This window comes from Cheilinus undulatus, linkage group 4, assembly GCF_018320785.1.
Source record: "Cheilinus undulatus linkage group 4, ASM1832078v1, whole genome shotgun sequence".
NCBI lineage: Eukaryota > Metazoa > Chordata > Actinopteri > Labriformes > Labridae > Cheilinus > Cheilinus undulatus.
Genome location: NC_054868.1, coordinates 38,335,662 through 38,350,991, shown reverse-complemented (window position 1 = coordinate 38,350,991; position 15,330 = coordinate 38,335,662). Strand labels below are relative to the sequence as shown.

General features: G+C 38.5%; 1 protein-coding gene across 7 annotated transcripts in view; it reads left to right on the top strand.

The window, feature by feature from the left end:
- Positions 1–15,330, top strand: part of inpp4b (inositol polyphosphate-4-phosphatase type II B) — a 257,684-nt gene that overhangs the window by 225,126 nt on the left and 17,228 nt on the right. For all 7 annotated transcript variants that reach the window (XM_041784758.1, XM_041784757.1, XM_041784759.1 and 4 more), the window contains 5 exons: positions 8,147–8,319; positions 11,278–11,401; positions 11,988–12,114; positions 14,481–14,621; positions 14,936–15,033. In XM_041784758.1, coding sequence (XP_041640692.1) covers positions 8,147–8,319; positions 11,278–11,401; positions 11,988–12,114; positions 14,481–14,621; positions 14,936–15,033 — 663 coding nt within the window. The remainder of the gene's footprint in view (positions 1–8,146; positions 8,320–11,277; positions 11,402–11,987; positions 12,115–14,480; positions 14,622–14,935; positions 15,034–15,330) is intronic.

Below are 15,330 nucleotides of genomic sequence, written 5' to 3'. Positions count from 1 at the left end.
CATGGCCAGAAACTCCCATGCAGATAGACACATGTAGTTCAAAAGCAATGAATCCATAGGAGCATGAATCTGAATATGAGGGTTTGACAGCTTTATGCTATGAAGGAGGAAGCTGGGGTGGAGGAGGTGAAGCTTTGCCAGCAGAAGCTGCAGAGTGGTGCATCAGCATTAATGCAAGCAGGGGTTAGTGAGAAGGACATCATATTTAAATGGACTGCTGTGTAGAGAGAAAGAGCTGTGATTGGCTGTGAGACCTGGGAAGTGGTAATTGGGATCAGCTGGGCATCAGCTGATCACAGCTGGGCATATGCCTTCCTCGTCCTGCATCAGCTAACACTAAGCTTAATTAAAACACTGGGAAAGCATTAGTATTTACCTATTATCACAATAAAACAGAATTACATAGAATGCATGTATGCATGTTGACTAAAGATAGACCAAAAACAGCTCATGATCCACTCTGGGCCCTGACCAACCAGTTGAAAACCATTACCTAAGAGTTTATGGAAGCAGGAAGATTTTGTTTTTATAGACTAATGATGAAAATAGACTTAGTCATCCAGTTGTATATCTTATTTTTTGACAGTTTTGAAAGAGACAAACCACTGGTGACAAGTTTTTTTAGATCAATTTTTTCAGTATTATCTCAAATTTTCCTTATTTGGAAACATAACAGGCATCTTTGAGAGAGTTACAATTTAATCATTCAACAGAGGTTCTAGAGTCAAATTTATTCATTTTGTCTCTGCTGTAATATATTCTTGTTATTAATTTGTTCTGAATAAGACATAGATTTTCCTGATAATATTATGTATTATAACTATCATTTATATGGTGGCTTGGCTGTTCAGATCAGCAGCTTTGGCTCCGTCTTTCTTTCTCTCTCACTGCAACTTCACTTCATTATGCCCACACATTCTGTGGATTTCAACCGTGAAACATAATAGATTATTGCCAAAACCTTCACTCACAAAGATGGGCTCTTACTCTACAACTTGGCACCATGCTTTCATGCACAAACTTGTGCAGATAACCTATACAGATGGATAGATAAAAAAGGCTCTGACAGTGGATAGACCCAGTGTTTTCTTTTCTTTTTTCAAGAACAGAACAAACTAGAAATCATCTTCACTTGTTTGTTTTTGAGACCATTTCATCTTTAAATGTGAATGTTTGCTCACTGCAGACTCTCTGTGAAGGCCTTTATTATTGTTGTCTCCAGGAGCTTAGAGAAATACATTAATCACTTGTTTTATAACTGTACAGCATCCATACATCCTTCTGGTCACTGAACAATTTTCAAATAATTCAGAAATTGTTTTACCCAAACTGGAATTCCCTGAAAAATGATTAAAAATCAGTATTTAGGTTTTGACTGGTCACTGTGATATGAAGCACCAGGCCAAATATAAGTCATGAAAAACATCTCTAAGTTTTTGAAATTAAGCTTTAAAATCATGAAAAATGAGGTAGTAATATTTGCTTTAGGATGCTTTGGGCGTGTCGGTTGAATGCGCTGAAGCCACACCCACTCATGAGAAATACAATCCTCTCAAACTTTAGTTAATCATATTTATGTCATGACAGGAATACAGTTAAGGAATAAATAGTCTCCATTTAATTTTTTTCCCCTGTAATTAAATACTTCGGGTAGTCCTGATATCTAATTTTCAGTATTATGGGAAGTTATGTTTCTCTCGTTTCTGAGATGTCTTTGTTCATTCAATTTCATGATGCTGATTTTCAAAATAAAACTCTTCAACAGTGATTAGGATTGGAGGCTTTTATTGTGACAGACTTGGCAAGAATTGAGCGTGTCCTGTAGGATTCTTTACCGATCCTTAGCATCAGAACGCTAACAGACAGAAGGGATTCAACTGTGGCTGCTTTGAGAGAGGCAAAGCCACTTTCTGCTTCTGTTAATATTCAAGGGGCAAAAACAAGTAAAATATGGATTAAAAAACACCTTCAGCTGGTAAGATGTTTGTTCCTGCTGCCTCTGCCAGAGCAGAGACAGAGGTCTCTTTTCTGGTGCCAGTAACTATGTTATTTGCCTTTTAATGACCTGTAGACCATAGACGCTTATAGATTTGGCAAATTTATCTCATAATGAACAAAAACACAGCATTTACAGTAGCTGTGTGAAGGCAGTGACATCAGCTGAAAAACTTTCCTGAAGATTAAATCCAAATTTCAGACACACATAGATCTCAGTGTTTTAACATATCTAGTGTGTTTAGACACACATTTTTGATTTTACTTTACTGGGACTTTAAGTAGTTAGTGTGCTCCTTATATTGGTATTATTGTAAAAATATGTATCTTGTAATTCTTTAACAGTAAGACCTTAAAGCTATTATAATACTAATATTGCAAAAAAAAATGTTGTTTTTACATAAAAGTGAAAATCTCTTCTAAATAAACCTTGCCCCTACAGAGAGTGATCCGACGTTTCTATGAAGAAAATGTAGACTAAATTATCCCTCAGCAGGTCTGCTGACAAGGTGCTTGTTGTAGCTTTCAGCATGATTTGTCCCAAAATTAGTATTAAGTCCTTTTCTATGTGGTAATTAAGGCTATTAAATCAAAAGAATATGATATCCACAAAAGGCCTGCTGTGTGTAAAAACAGCTCTGACTCAGCAATGATGAAGACTCATAGAGAAAGTTTATGTAGTTTATGAGTTGTTCCTTGTTAGTGAAAATGCATCGTCTTATTATGGAGCTGGTGTTTCTTTGTATTTTACCAGGAGCAAAGTAAATTACTTTTTATGCAGAACTGGCTTTGAATCTGTCATGACTATGCCTGGCTTTATATTATTTACTCACAGCAGGGTACACACGACAAGATAATGAAGCCGATTGTGGGTCAGTTATCCCCCCTTCAACCAAAATCAGCTTGATTATCTGATGGTTCTGAAGATTATTTTGACCGTTTTTCTTGTGGTGTTAAGACCATCAGAGCCACTCTGGCCTGAGTAAATATGAAGTCAATTTTGCAAACTCCAAGCAGCTCTTAGAAGAGTCCTGGTTATGGAGGCCACTGTGCTCTTGGGAACCTTCATGTATTTACCTTTAAAATGTATGATTTTGAATTTTATCTCATACTTTGACCTTTTTATAATTTTATCTCATGTTTTCACTTTTCTTATATATTTGAACTATAAAAGAAGTATTTTGACTTTTATTTTTGTGTTTGACCTTTTGAACTTCTAAGTTTAATGGTTTTCTCAGATTTTTTAGCTTTTAAACTTATCATTTTGACTTTTTTTAATCTTAAAAATCATTTATCATCAGTGCTTAGTTTTTTTCCCACAATTCATTGCTGGTGAAAATGTGGTTGATAGTTTATGGTTAAATGTTGACCCTGTTAGGCTCTCAGGTCCAACCTAAATTGATAATCCAGCCCCTGCTGTGGTTTAGTTTGACATCCCTGCACTTGAAGAACATCACTGTTGAATTAGTCATTTGTCATCAGGTGGGGTCTGGCGCATAGAAAAAAATCAGTGAAGATGTTAAAAATCTTTTAGTGTGTGCCAGGCTTAGAAACCTGTTCCTCTTCAAAGCTTCAGATGAATTTAGCTTCAAAACAGTTTCTTTCATCCAAAGACTGATAGTGCTAACCAAAACAGGTGTAATTTCACTGTGAGGGAAATAAACAGAGCATTGCAGCATTCTCGGTATCCACGGGCTCAGCTGAAAGGAGTGAGAGGAGACTCTGGTCCAGCTCCGAGGCTCCCTGTTGTTTAAGCATGAGAAAAACAGAAAGTGAAAGTGTTGCCAGAGAAGTGGATGAAAGCAATATTTGATATGCAGAGCCATTCACTGCTGACCGCAAGCTGCCCAGTCTCCCTTTACATCCAATGAAATCCTGCCTCAAGCTTGAGTCCAGACAAGTGCCCAGTCTGCTCCGACTGCCAACTGGCACACAGAGCAGAGGCATTAGTCTGACCAGGCGACAAGGAGCAGCTCTGTGTGCATCAGTGTTTGTGTGTGTTCGAGGCAAATGCACACTCAGGCATCTGGGCGAGGAAGCCTCGATACATTAGAATCTTTTCTGTGTGTCTGGCAGGTGAGAACGAGGCCGAGATAAGCTCAAACCCCCATAGAAACCTTTATGAAGACGAGGAAAAGGCTCAGAGCAAGCGGTCATCTGCTTGTCTAAATACAAACATGGATGGAATAATGACAGAGGTGTTATCTCCCAGCAGAGATTGGTGAAGCTCTGGCGTTTGATGACAAGGCGTTGTGGGGGTTTGGATGTTTGGACAGGTGGCCAAGCAAAGAAATGACAGCTGGAGTTGTGTTTCCTCCATTTTTGTGCAGAGGCAGTATTTGCAGAATGAGATAAGACGTGACTTCTCTGACAAGGCAAGGTCGAAGCTGATGTGCTGTGTGTTCACGGTTATAGTGTTGTTTGATTTGTGTGGATCTATATCTCCATTCTGATCCAAACGTTCAGCCCAGAACTTCTCATCATGTTAAGGCTGAACAGACTGAATGGTGGGGAAAGTCCTCACGGTGCTGATAACTTAGCCAACACTGCCCCCTGTTGGCTGGAGAGGAGATCAGCCAGGATCTTGTTTTGAATGTAGAAAATACAGAAAAGCAAGCTTTGTCCCAACCCTTACAACAGTTTCTAAGTTGAGGACATATCAATATACAAACCTATCTCACAGTTGATGTAAAATAAAAAACGTTTATCACAACTTCAAAGTTTTCAAGATCTGACGTAATTAGACAGTCGGTGTTGCATGCCTCAAAGTGCAGCATGTATGCACCTTTGGTCAACATTCATCAGCATGCATCAGCAAGAAGACTGAAAGTTTTATTTTATAATTCCTAAAATCTGTTACTCATGTCTTTGTGCTGCAGTTCAACAAAGCAAAGGCAAACCTGAGTCTTTCTTAGACTTTCCTCTGGCAAGTACAGCAGGAAGAAGTTCATCAGTAAATAAAAAGGAGGAATGAGGAGGATTTCCTTCAATCAATAATACATGTGCAAAAAATGCATGAGGATCTACACAGTAAATTTACCTGAGTAGATTTTACTCAAATTGAATAAAATTTTACTCAGAAAAATATAACATTTGGTCCCAGTGTATTTGGAGTAAAATTGACTTTGAATGTTTTTGGAGTTGTTTTTACTCTAAAAAGTGTTTTTATTTAACTCTAAATGATGATTATGTACTCTATAATTAACAAAATAAAAACAACTCTAAAGCAACTGTACTGAGTACAGAGTCATACAGATCTTAGTTTACTCATTATAGAGCTTTTTATACTAAGTCTATTTTAGTCCTTTCAGAACTGTTTTTCATTCCCTTTAGAAATGTTTCCTACTTATATGGAGCAATGTCTCCTCCATTTAGCATTGAGTAACGCTTATGTAGAGCTGTATCTTACTCTAAATAGATTAATCTTCCTCTTCATAAAGAGCAACATTTCCTCTTAATAGATAATTCTGCCTTTCCATCTATAAAGGGCATGACAATAAAGGAGGTCTTGTTTTGCTTATATGTATTAGACATAGTGTTCTATTATTACAGAAACAATTGTGATGAACATGACAAGGACCCAGGAGCAGAGCACGAGATGAGGCAGTAAGGTTAAAGAAGTTTATTTGACAACAACAGTGCAGCTGGCTGCTGGTTGGCAGAATCACTGGCAGTGAGATGGAGACACTGCAAAAAAAGGACAAAATGGAGTTAGACGAGGCAAAAAAAAGTCACTGAAAAATCATTAGATTATCAAAGGTTGAAGAGGAGTGGTGTTACCTGATAAGATGTTGTAGTACGCAGATGTCAGAGTTCATCACCAGGTGAGGAGATCTTGATTGGGAAGGATTATCTGCAGCTGGGACAGCAAACAAGCTGCAGCCGTGACCGGCCATGAGTGACTCCAGGTTAGCTGAAACTCTGTGTTTTTACTGCAACTCTGGTGGTGGCTGGTAATAAATGCACTCAGAAAAGAGTAAATTTTACTATTTTTGAGAAAAATATTCTTTCCTCTGGAAAAAATACTCCCCAGATTTTTCTGTGTACCTCCTTCTAGTTTTTAGAGGTTATTTTAGTCATGGTTAAGAACAGTCTATGGATGTGTTGAGGATATTACTTCACTACAACTTCTTTAACATGATATACATTTAGACCTTGCCAGGAGCCCCTTAAGTATTTTACAGGCCCCAGACAAAGACCCATTTTGCTAAATCAAAGCCCATAATGATGCTATTGTAATCATTACAGCCCACTTATTTATGTCCATACTACACATCTTTATGTCCAGTAATTCTCAAAACAGCTAAAATGACCATATCTTAAGGTCCCCTTGAGTTCACAGGCTATTGTCTGATCTTAACCTAATGCAGTGGTTCCTTAACTTTTTCAGCTGGGCACACCTTTGCCAGATGAAAATATTTCCGGCTCCTTACTATACACATCAATGTGTAAAAATATGTTAATGTACGAACAACACGCTGTCAGTCATGATTTGACTCCTTAAATGTAAAAAAAATCCCTAAAAAAACCTTAGTGAACATTTTTTAAGATTTAAACTCCTAGTCCTGCAACAACATCAAAAGTATTGCAGTGACGTGGGCTTGTTTTGGGCTACAGATCTTCTTAAGTCTTGGATGCAGCATGGAGACAGTCGCTCTCAGTTTATATTCAGTTTCCAGTTTTGATCTTTATTTTGTCTTTATTGAAAAGCAGGTAGGGTGTTGCAAAAAGGAGGAGTGTGGCCAGGGCTCTGCTGTCTAGCTTTTCCATTCCAGTCCATAATGCAAAAAATGTTTTGGACTTGAACTGCAGCTGCATCATTGAGTCTGAGGTGACATCAATGAACTGCAGTGCTAAAGTCATCAGCTGGTGTTGCTTTGCCTAGCCTTGCCATCTCAATAAAGTCAGTCTGTGCTTTGTTTCACTCCGGCATCCTGTTTCTGCAGGACTAAGAGCTCATAAAAGAATTTAAGGTGTGGCGTTGTGGTGGTTTTAATGAGCTTTAGAACAGTGTGTTGACCTGAGATGGAAGGACTTTATTTTACCGTGCTTACCTTTCCTCTAAATTCACTTCACCCGTCTCAGTGACATTTTGATGCCCATTGCAGAGTGCACAGTGAAAACTAAAGAGCCACAGTTGTAAGCAATACCACTGCCAATGTGGTGACTTTGTCCACAGAAGCAAACCAGGACTTAGACGTTAATGACTCTGCAGCCTTTGATATGAAGACGTGGCTTCAAAAAAACATCCTGTACATGTCAGACCCGGTAATATTTTGTATGTTCAGCACATGACGTCAGATTAGTACTCATTTGTTCTGTACATCATTGCCTCCTTTGTCTTTTTTTAAACAAACAATCTTTCTATTCATTATGGTGCCAATGCTGATGTGTCACAGCAATTATGATAGAATGTGATCATTTAGGACATAATGTTGTGTCTAATTAGAACTGCGATAGTGTTGAATAGATAGTATCCTGTAAAGTGGCTCTATAATGTATTTGTTAAAATAATTTATTTCCTTCATCATGGTACTAATTAAGTTTGAAAAAGCTCACGCCATCTGGCTTTGGCTGCAGTGGTGATGTGTGCTCACGTTGTGTCATCACCAGCATGATTTCCTGGAGGAGTATGGAGCTATTGTTGTCACAACTGGTTGATCATCACAGATGTTTTAGTGCTGTGAGACTGAGGATGTGACTGGTTTACTGTGTATTTATTCATATTATCTATTCACATCACAACAACCTCAAAGCTGTATCTTCCAGCCCTTACATTTGTGTTGCCACATATAAATGAACCAGTATTTGTATCTCCAGTATGTTTCTGAGGCGTGTGTATGTTAAGCTTGAATCATATGTTTGTTTTTGGTTTGTTTTATAAGTTGTAATCATAAATATGTCATTATATTCAGTGCAAAAACAGGGGAAATGCAGTTGGAGGGTTTGTTTTTATGGTTATGGTTTTGTGTGAACTTTCTCTTTCGTGCCACTACTCCTCCATTTCTGGGAAACATGAATGGTTGAACCTGTTCTATCTCACTGATAAAACTCTGTGTTGTTTTTGGCTGAGTGCACAAGTGTTAAGAAGTATATCAATACACTCACATTCCATCCGTCTCGACTTCTAACATCCCATCCTTCCTTGCAGGGGACTGGAGGGAGCAGTTGCGTCCTTTGGTGACCAGGTTAAAGGAGTGCGTGACGGAGGTGGTGGAGAAGGCGAAGAGAGCCATGACCTTTGTGCTCCTGCAGGAGGCAGCCTGCAGCATCCCACAGGGCTTCCTCCTGCAGCAGAGGAGAGACGTGGTCTTCAGTCAGGCAGTAGGTGGACGCACTGAGATAACAAATCTTTTAGCTATCAGCAGTAATGGCCGATTGTTCTCCTTTGCTCTTGTTTAAAATCCTCACAACAACCCCTGCAGAGAGTAAACAGTCTACATGACAGAGAATTGCAAAACACTCTTTATTTTAACCAACTGAACTGTAAAAAAGTTTGTTATCTAACTAACTGTCTTCTGTAGTCCAAAGTGCATCCACACTGTTACTCTTGGCTTTGAATTGTATCTAGCTTTTCCAAACAAAAAAATCAACTCTACTTAAACATTATTCTGTTCACATACAAGAATATCAAGCTTTTATTGTACCCTCTGGTATCATTGTGGACATTTTTGTCCAAAATTAATCATTTTTCACTTTTTAATTTTGCAGTCATTTTGGCTTTGCCATTACAAATTACAGGGTTTTTTTTGGTAAATGTTGAAATTATAGTTTCAATTTTAAATAGGTCTTTAATTCACTGTTTACAAATTTATTACCTTTTAAGGCCACGAAGGACAAAAATGCCCACTTCCAAAAACATCCCTATGATAATATATAGGAATATTTATAACCAACTTTTTGGGGATAAATGTTTTGATCAATTTCATTGTGATGCACCTCATTCCCATCCCTAGCACACGGACAGCAAAACATCAACAGTCAAACTCCACACCAGCCACTATGTGGCTAGTAAATTTATTTTGCTGTGCCCTCAAGCACAGCTGATGCTATGGGTGTGTGGCCACTGCTGCTGTGGGTTGTATCATTGTGCTGGTGTGTCTTGTGCTTAAGTAATGAGGACAAACAGAGAAAAAGACTTCAGCTGACGTAGGTCAGTGGTCCTGCCTTAAACTCTATAACCTTAATCAAGCATATAGCTGATATTTGCAGATTAAAGTTTGACTGTAGACATTTACTGAAATTTTAATTTTGGCTAATACTGACACCATGCTGATAATGTTGTGCATCCCATTGAAACTGGAAGGTCATACAGAATCTCATATATTTTATACAACTTTCAAAGACAAATAAATTATTTCTATAATTATACCAGGATGTGTCTTCTCATGATTGAGGCCATATTGCGAGTTCAATCAATTTAAACTCAGCTCCGTAAAATTGAAACCCCCCCTACACAGAATTTCCAATGACTTAAGACCAGCACTCCGCGGCCTCCCTCTCAGTGCTACTACTTGTTTTAAACTGAGGACTCTGATCAATAAAAGCAGCACCTCATAAGGCATGTTTACAAAACAGAAAACATTTATCAATTTCTCATAATGAGGGAGAAATGCACTAAAAAGGAAGCAGTCTCAGAATGTGCATGTGTGGGAATAGCACTAGAGTGAATGCGCATCCTGGGGCTGTAGCAAGCTTGAACCTAGAGGTGCCTTTTTTAATGCATTTCTTCTCCTCAGTTCCAAACAGGAAGTAAACAGTGGAGCTGCGCAGCACCGCGCTGTACTCGTCATATTGTGTTATTGTTTTGGTTGAGAGCGAAACTAAGAGTGTCTTAAACCAAGAGTAATTAAATTCCTGTTGGGATACAGGCCAGCTTTAGTTGTATTTATTTATGTATTCTAAGGTTATATTTGGCCTTTTTGCCTTTATTCTGATATAACAGCTGTAAAAAGAAAGGAAATATGAGGAGAAACAGTAGGGGAAGGCATGTACTAAACAGCACAGAGACCAGGATTGAATCCCACAACCAGTGTGTTAAGGACTACAGCATCTGTACACAGGCGCCTGCTCTACACACTGAGCTAAACCAGCACCCAGACTATTTTTTAATTTTTAAAGAAAATATGGAACTTCAGGTAGATTGAAGATTATTGCATTAACTTAACCATGGAAGGAGGAACTTGCTGTGTATTGAAGAAAACAAGGGAACAGTAAAAAGGTGTTTTACATCACTGTGGCTGCAGGGAGCATGCCATTAGAAAAATTAATGCTCTTATTTTGGGCCTTAATGACTACATGGTGATGAATGCATCAATGTTGACAGCACTTTTAGGGTCACAAGTGAAGTTAATTCAAAGTTCAACCCCTAAAAGAGTCGACAAAAGATGTTCCGAAATGATATTTATTGAATGTTTCAGAAGTAGATATTTTTGTTCTTAATTCCCTTCACATAAAAAAAACTGAAGTGATACCATGGGGTTACTTAAATGTTACCAACATCATAAAAATCATTCTAATTTTCAATTATTCGCTCAAATTTTTCTCCAATAGGTTCAGTTGAATTTATTGCTTTTTTTAAACACTGAAATTTGCCGCGGATTTCAAAGACATGGCTAAGAATAAACAGTTACCTCAGGACTGGAAACATTCTTTGTAATCTTTGCCAGAAACGAAAGGATTTGGTCTAGCGGGTTTATAGCAGGGCCAGGATTTCCTTTTCCGTGTGTTGGTCATTGTTGAAAGCCTGTCGCCTTCAGCATGAGAACCTCGAAACAGAATCAAAAGAGAAGACATGTATGACCTGATGGCTATCTGCAATTGTTTCTCAGGTGGATTTTTAGATCTATAAACAGTTACATTTCCTTGATGTCAGCCAGTGTGATAGATGGTTCTTTAGATAGGTTGTTTCCCCTCTTTTTCTCTCTGCCAACACTGTTTCCTGCATGCTAAGCCTGTTTGAACATGCTTTTAGAAAACATCTCTGACTACAAACAGAAACCAGAGCAGTACTGACCTCTATTGCCTACAGAGTCTGTACTGATGTAGAGATTTCTGATTTAGAGGGCTTTGTAGAGAAATGTTGTGGTGTGAGGACAGCTGCGAGGATGCAGCTGCAACTTTGCAACAAATTAACCTCCAAACCTCGTTATTACAGCTAAATTATTCCAGTCCCATCTTGTTTGCATGCTCTCTCTGAGGGGGTGTTGTGCTAAAGACACTGTACAGGAGACATACTGTAGTTTTGCATTGTCTTTTCTCGTTTTTTTTTTTTTTAACCAGCTGGCAGCTTTGGCATGCGGTTTTGTTATGAGGCTGTATGCAGGAATGCAGGACAAAGGCTTTCTGAGACAACTCCACCTGGTTGGCCTGGTGGCCCAGTTTGAGAGCCTGCTCAGCACCTACAGTGAGTAACTCTGTAAGAGTCAAACCAGAACTGGCAGTCTTGATACTTCCTCTGAATGCAACTGTTCACTTTGATTTGCTTTCTAGAAAAGAAACAACATAAATCATTGTTTTCTGAGCCTTTCTAATGTTATGAGCAAGTGTGAGACTGCTGCAAGTCATGACAAGTAGCAATCTGATGAGTCACTGCAGCTACTTTAAGGCCTTTATTGGAGGCTCTTTTTATATAACAATCCACGTGAAAGTGTAGCAAAGCATCACGGACGAATGTTTATCAGCTTTTTAGACACACTAAACCGAGTAAGGGAGAGGCTCTTGGAAGATATGAGTGCAACCTGCTCCTCTTATCACACTGACCAAAGTTCTCAATCATGTCTCTTTGCCAAAACCCACAGTTCAGCTCTCTATTTTTATAATCTACGTTCCAGTGAATACATTCCCCCTGCAGTGTAAGATATGGGCAGTTTGCAAACATTTATCCTCACATTTACCCTCTGACATTGAAACATTCCAGTCCATGTCATCCATTTGATGGGTCGGACTGAAATCACCACTACTTCTCTTCTTTTTTTACCAAACTGTTTAAGGTGAAGAGATCGGGATGCTGGAGGACATGGAGGTTGGAATCTCAGACCTGCAGAGAGTCGCCTTCCAGATTACAGAGGCTAAAACAGACGACCTCAGTGACCTCCAGCCTTCAGTGTGCGGTCGACGGTGAGACCTTTTTCACCTTCTTCTCAGATTTTAAATGGAGCCTCAGGTGTAACTACATGTTGTGTGAAGGTTCAGGGAAAGGCCATGTGATTTAGTGCCAGTTATTTTAAGTGCATTTCATCAAATCCAATTAATGGAGAAAAAACTGCAAAAGTATACTGCTGCTCGTAATTTCCTCCCTCCTCCTTCTTGTTATTATATATATTCAGGCCTATTCAGATCTGTTGGATGAGTATCACTGGTGCTAGTGTCCTGGCTAACAGTTACTTAATTTAGAAGCTGCAAAGTGCGTCAAGCAATTACAGGGTTCTGATGTTCAAAATATTTAATTGTGCCACTTTTAACCCCTGTCCATCACTGTTTTCACCCAATTTGCCACATTTTTTCCACTTTTAACCCATCTTCACCACTCTTTAACCGCTTTTCACCACTTTTAGCCCCATATATGCCCATTCTTGCTGCTTTTATTCCATTTTTGCCTCTTCTAACAGATTTTTGCCACTCTTTTACCATTTTTTTAACCAATTTTGCCCTTTTTATCCCATTTTAGCCAATTTTCACTTTTATTTCTTTTTGTAATATATATTCAAATTATTTCAATTACCTCTTAATTTTCTGGCACCCTGATGTTTAGGCAGATCATAGCTATGAAGTCTGATATTACTTTCCAAATGGATATTACTTTTCAAATGTGCCCATCCACATTGTTAACATTACCAAAAAAAGGTAATTCTGTTTTTAGAAAAAGGTTTGGTTCTTTGCTGAGACCTATTGCTATTTAGGTAAAGGTTATTTAGGCTGTTTCATTAAAACTGTTGTTGTTTGTCAAATAGGGATAAAGCAATGATTTTAGATCAGCCATTGTGATTGGTAGAGAAATTTTAAGGAGCTATGATGCTCTTATCAGGCCCAATTTACCAGATGGCCAATTTTAGCTGGATTCACCTTACTTTCTAATCAACACTTAATCCTGGGTGTCACTGGTACAGTGAACGTGTAGGTCATCTCCTGTTTTCATGTCTCTACTGTGCTGTTCTGTGCTGTTTCTTGTGCTGATAGAGCTAGGGCTGTTGTATTGTTGTGTCAAAATGTTTGTTTTCAGAATTAAAATGGTAGCACTGCCTAGTGTTGAAATAAAACATACACTTATCCAAATAAACTAATACCGTCTTTACAGACTTATTTTTTTCTGTGTTTTTATATTGACAGACAAGTGTAGTTTTGTGTTAACTTTCCGGATGAGCCCCCAAGGTAACGCAAAAATATCCTCATCTGTCGATATGAAAATATAGATGAAATATACACCACAGTCAAACCCAAGCTTCATGTAATGTGGGCTATTTTTCATTTATGTTTTAGAATTTTCTCTGGGCCAATAAAAAGTGGGCTAAAGGCCACATTTGACCCCCAAGCCATGGTTTGGACACCCCTGCCTTAGTGTCCTTTGTACATTAAGTGAAGAGTCATCTGATGGTTGGGAAGTTTCAGGACTGCGATTAGTCTTGGGAGGATATTGGCTCCGACTTGTTGGCACCAGATAGAAATGTAATTTCCTAACAAGAGGCAGTTATTGGCCATAAAGTGAGAAGACAGATGTGTTACGGTGGACTTTAAGTTATCCTTCTCACAGAGAACTAAGAGGAAGTGAGCACCAGTAACACAAGTACTTGAAAATTTCTGAACTGTAGCTACTGTTGAGAAAGGAAGTGATACAGGCTAATCCTCTGGGAGGAATGTTGTCCCTGCTCTGTTTATTTGCTATTTTTATCCACATGCAGTCTGTGAATCTAACTCCAAACCAGAGGGAGAAAAGATTTGGTTTTTTTTCTAATAAGGAGTATGAATGGTCTGCTGTCTGAGTGGAAATGTTTAAGACATGCACTTGAGAGGTCTGTCCCTTTCATTCAAAGGTGTTTTTGCATGTGTATGAAATTTGATGAGATGTTGAGTGGATTTTGTGTCTTTATGCCACACACCACAGCCGTACTTTGCTTTTTGATTTGATGGAGTAAACTGAGCTCCTATCGATATAGGAATGGCTATTTTGTGATTAGAGTTCCCTTACTTCTGTTGTTTGCTTAATTTCTCAAATAAAAAAGTAGAGGCTTTATGGGAACTGGTTAATGTTTAATAGGATGAGACACTCCTCATGCCCCTCCACCCTTCCTGTTTAAGAGATCTGCCTCTTACACCTTCACTAATACGCACGTATGCCATCACTCTCTTTCACAGCTTGCACAGGCCTGCCTTAGGTGTCAAATTGTACAACTTCCCAAACGGATCGCATTCACTGCAATGCAACACGTATTGAATTTCTGTTTATCTTACTCAGCTTCTGCTTATGTTTTTTCTCTCCCTACATTCAGAGACCACTTCACCGTAGAAGTGCCATTACCACGACTGGTTTTCCAGACCTTGCCAGAGGAGATCAAGGAGGGCAAGCCTCTGCGAGTATTCCCGGTGCTGTTTAACGTGGGCATCAATGAACAGCAGACTATAGCAGAGAGGTACTGCAAAAAAGTGTCCGGGCTGCTCTTAAGGGTGCAGAAAGAAGTAGACCTGAACATTGCTTATTACTGAGTCCCTGTGCATAATTTAAGATCTTTTCAATGGCATACTCTCACTCTATCAAATGCAAATAAATGTTTTATATATTTAAACTGTATGTATCCAAAATAATTGGTTGAATCTGTTGATGCATTCTGGAAATGCAGTCAATTTTAACACATTCATTAACTTTATTAAGGGTTAAAAAGGTGACAGTGAGCATCTTGATGATGCTCCACAATAAAAGCCTTTATTCTCTCTTTTGTCCTTGCAGGTTTGGCGATATCTCTTTACAAGAGAGAATAAACCAGAAGAATTTTGAGATGTTAGAAGCCTATTACAAATCATTAAGTGAAAAGGTGCCGCTAGAATGTAAGTGTGCCACATTTTAATTTATTTAACCAAAAATGATTTATTTTCATTCCAGGGCAAAACCAGAGAAAAGCTGATGATTCAAATTATTATCTACATGTGTTTTAACATGCACTGAATGTCTTGTGGAGTTTGCAATATTCTAGACAGGTGTGAGTCTTTTAAATGAGTCATTTAACCAAAGTAGGTTAAGTATGAGTTGAATAGTTTTTCTTAGCACGTATTCATCCAAAAGAGCCTGCTGTCAGTCTTGAGTGGCAGCCAGTCAAAGGGATTTTTTGCTATCACAAGGACAAA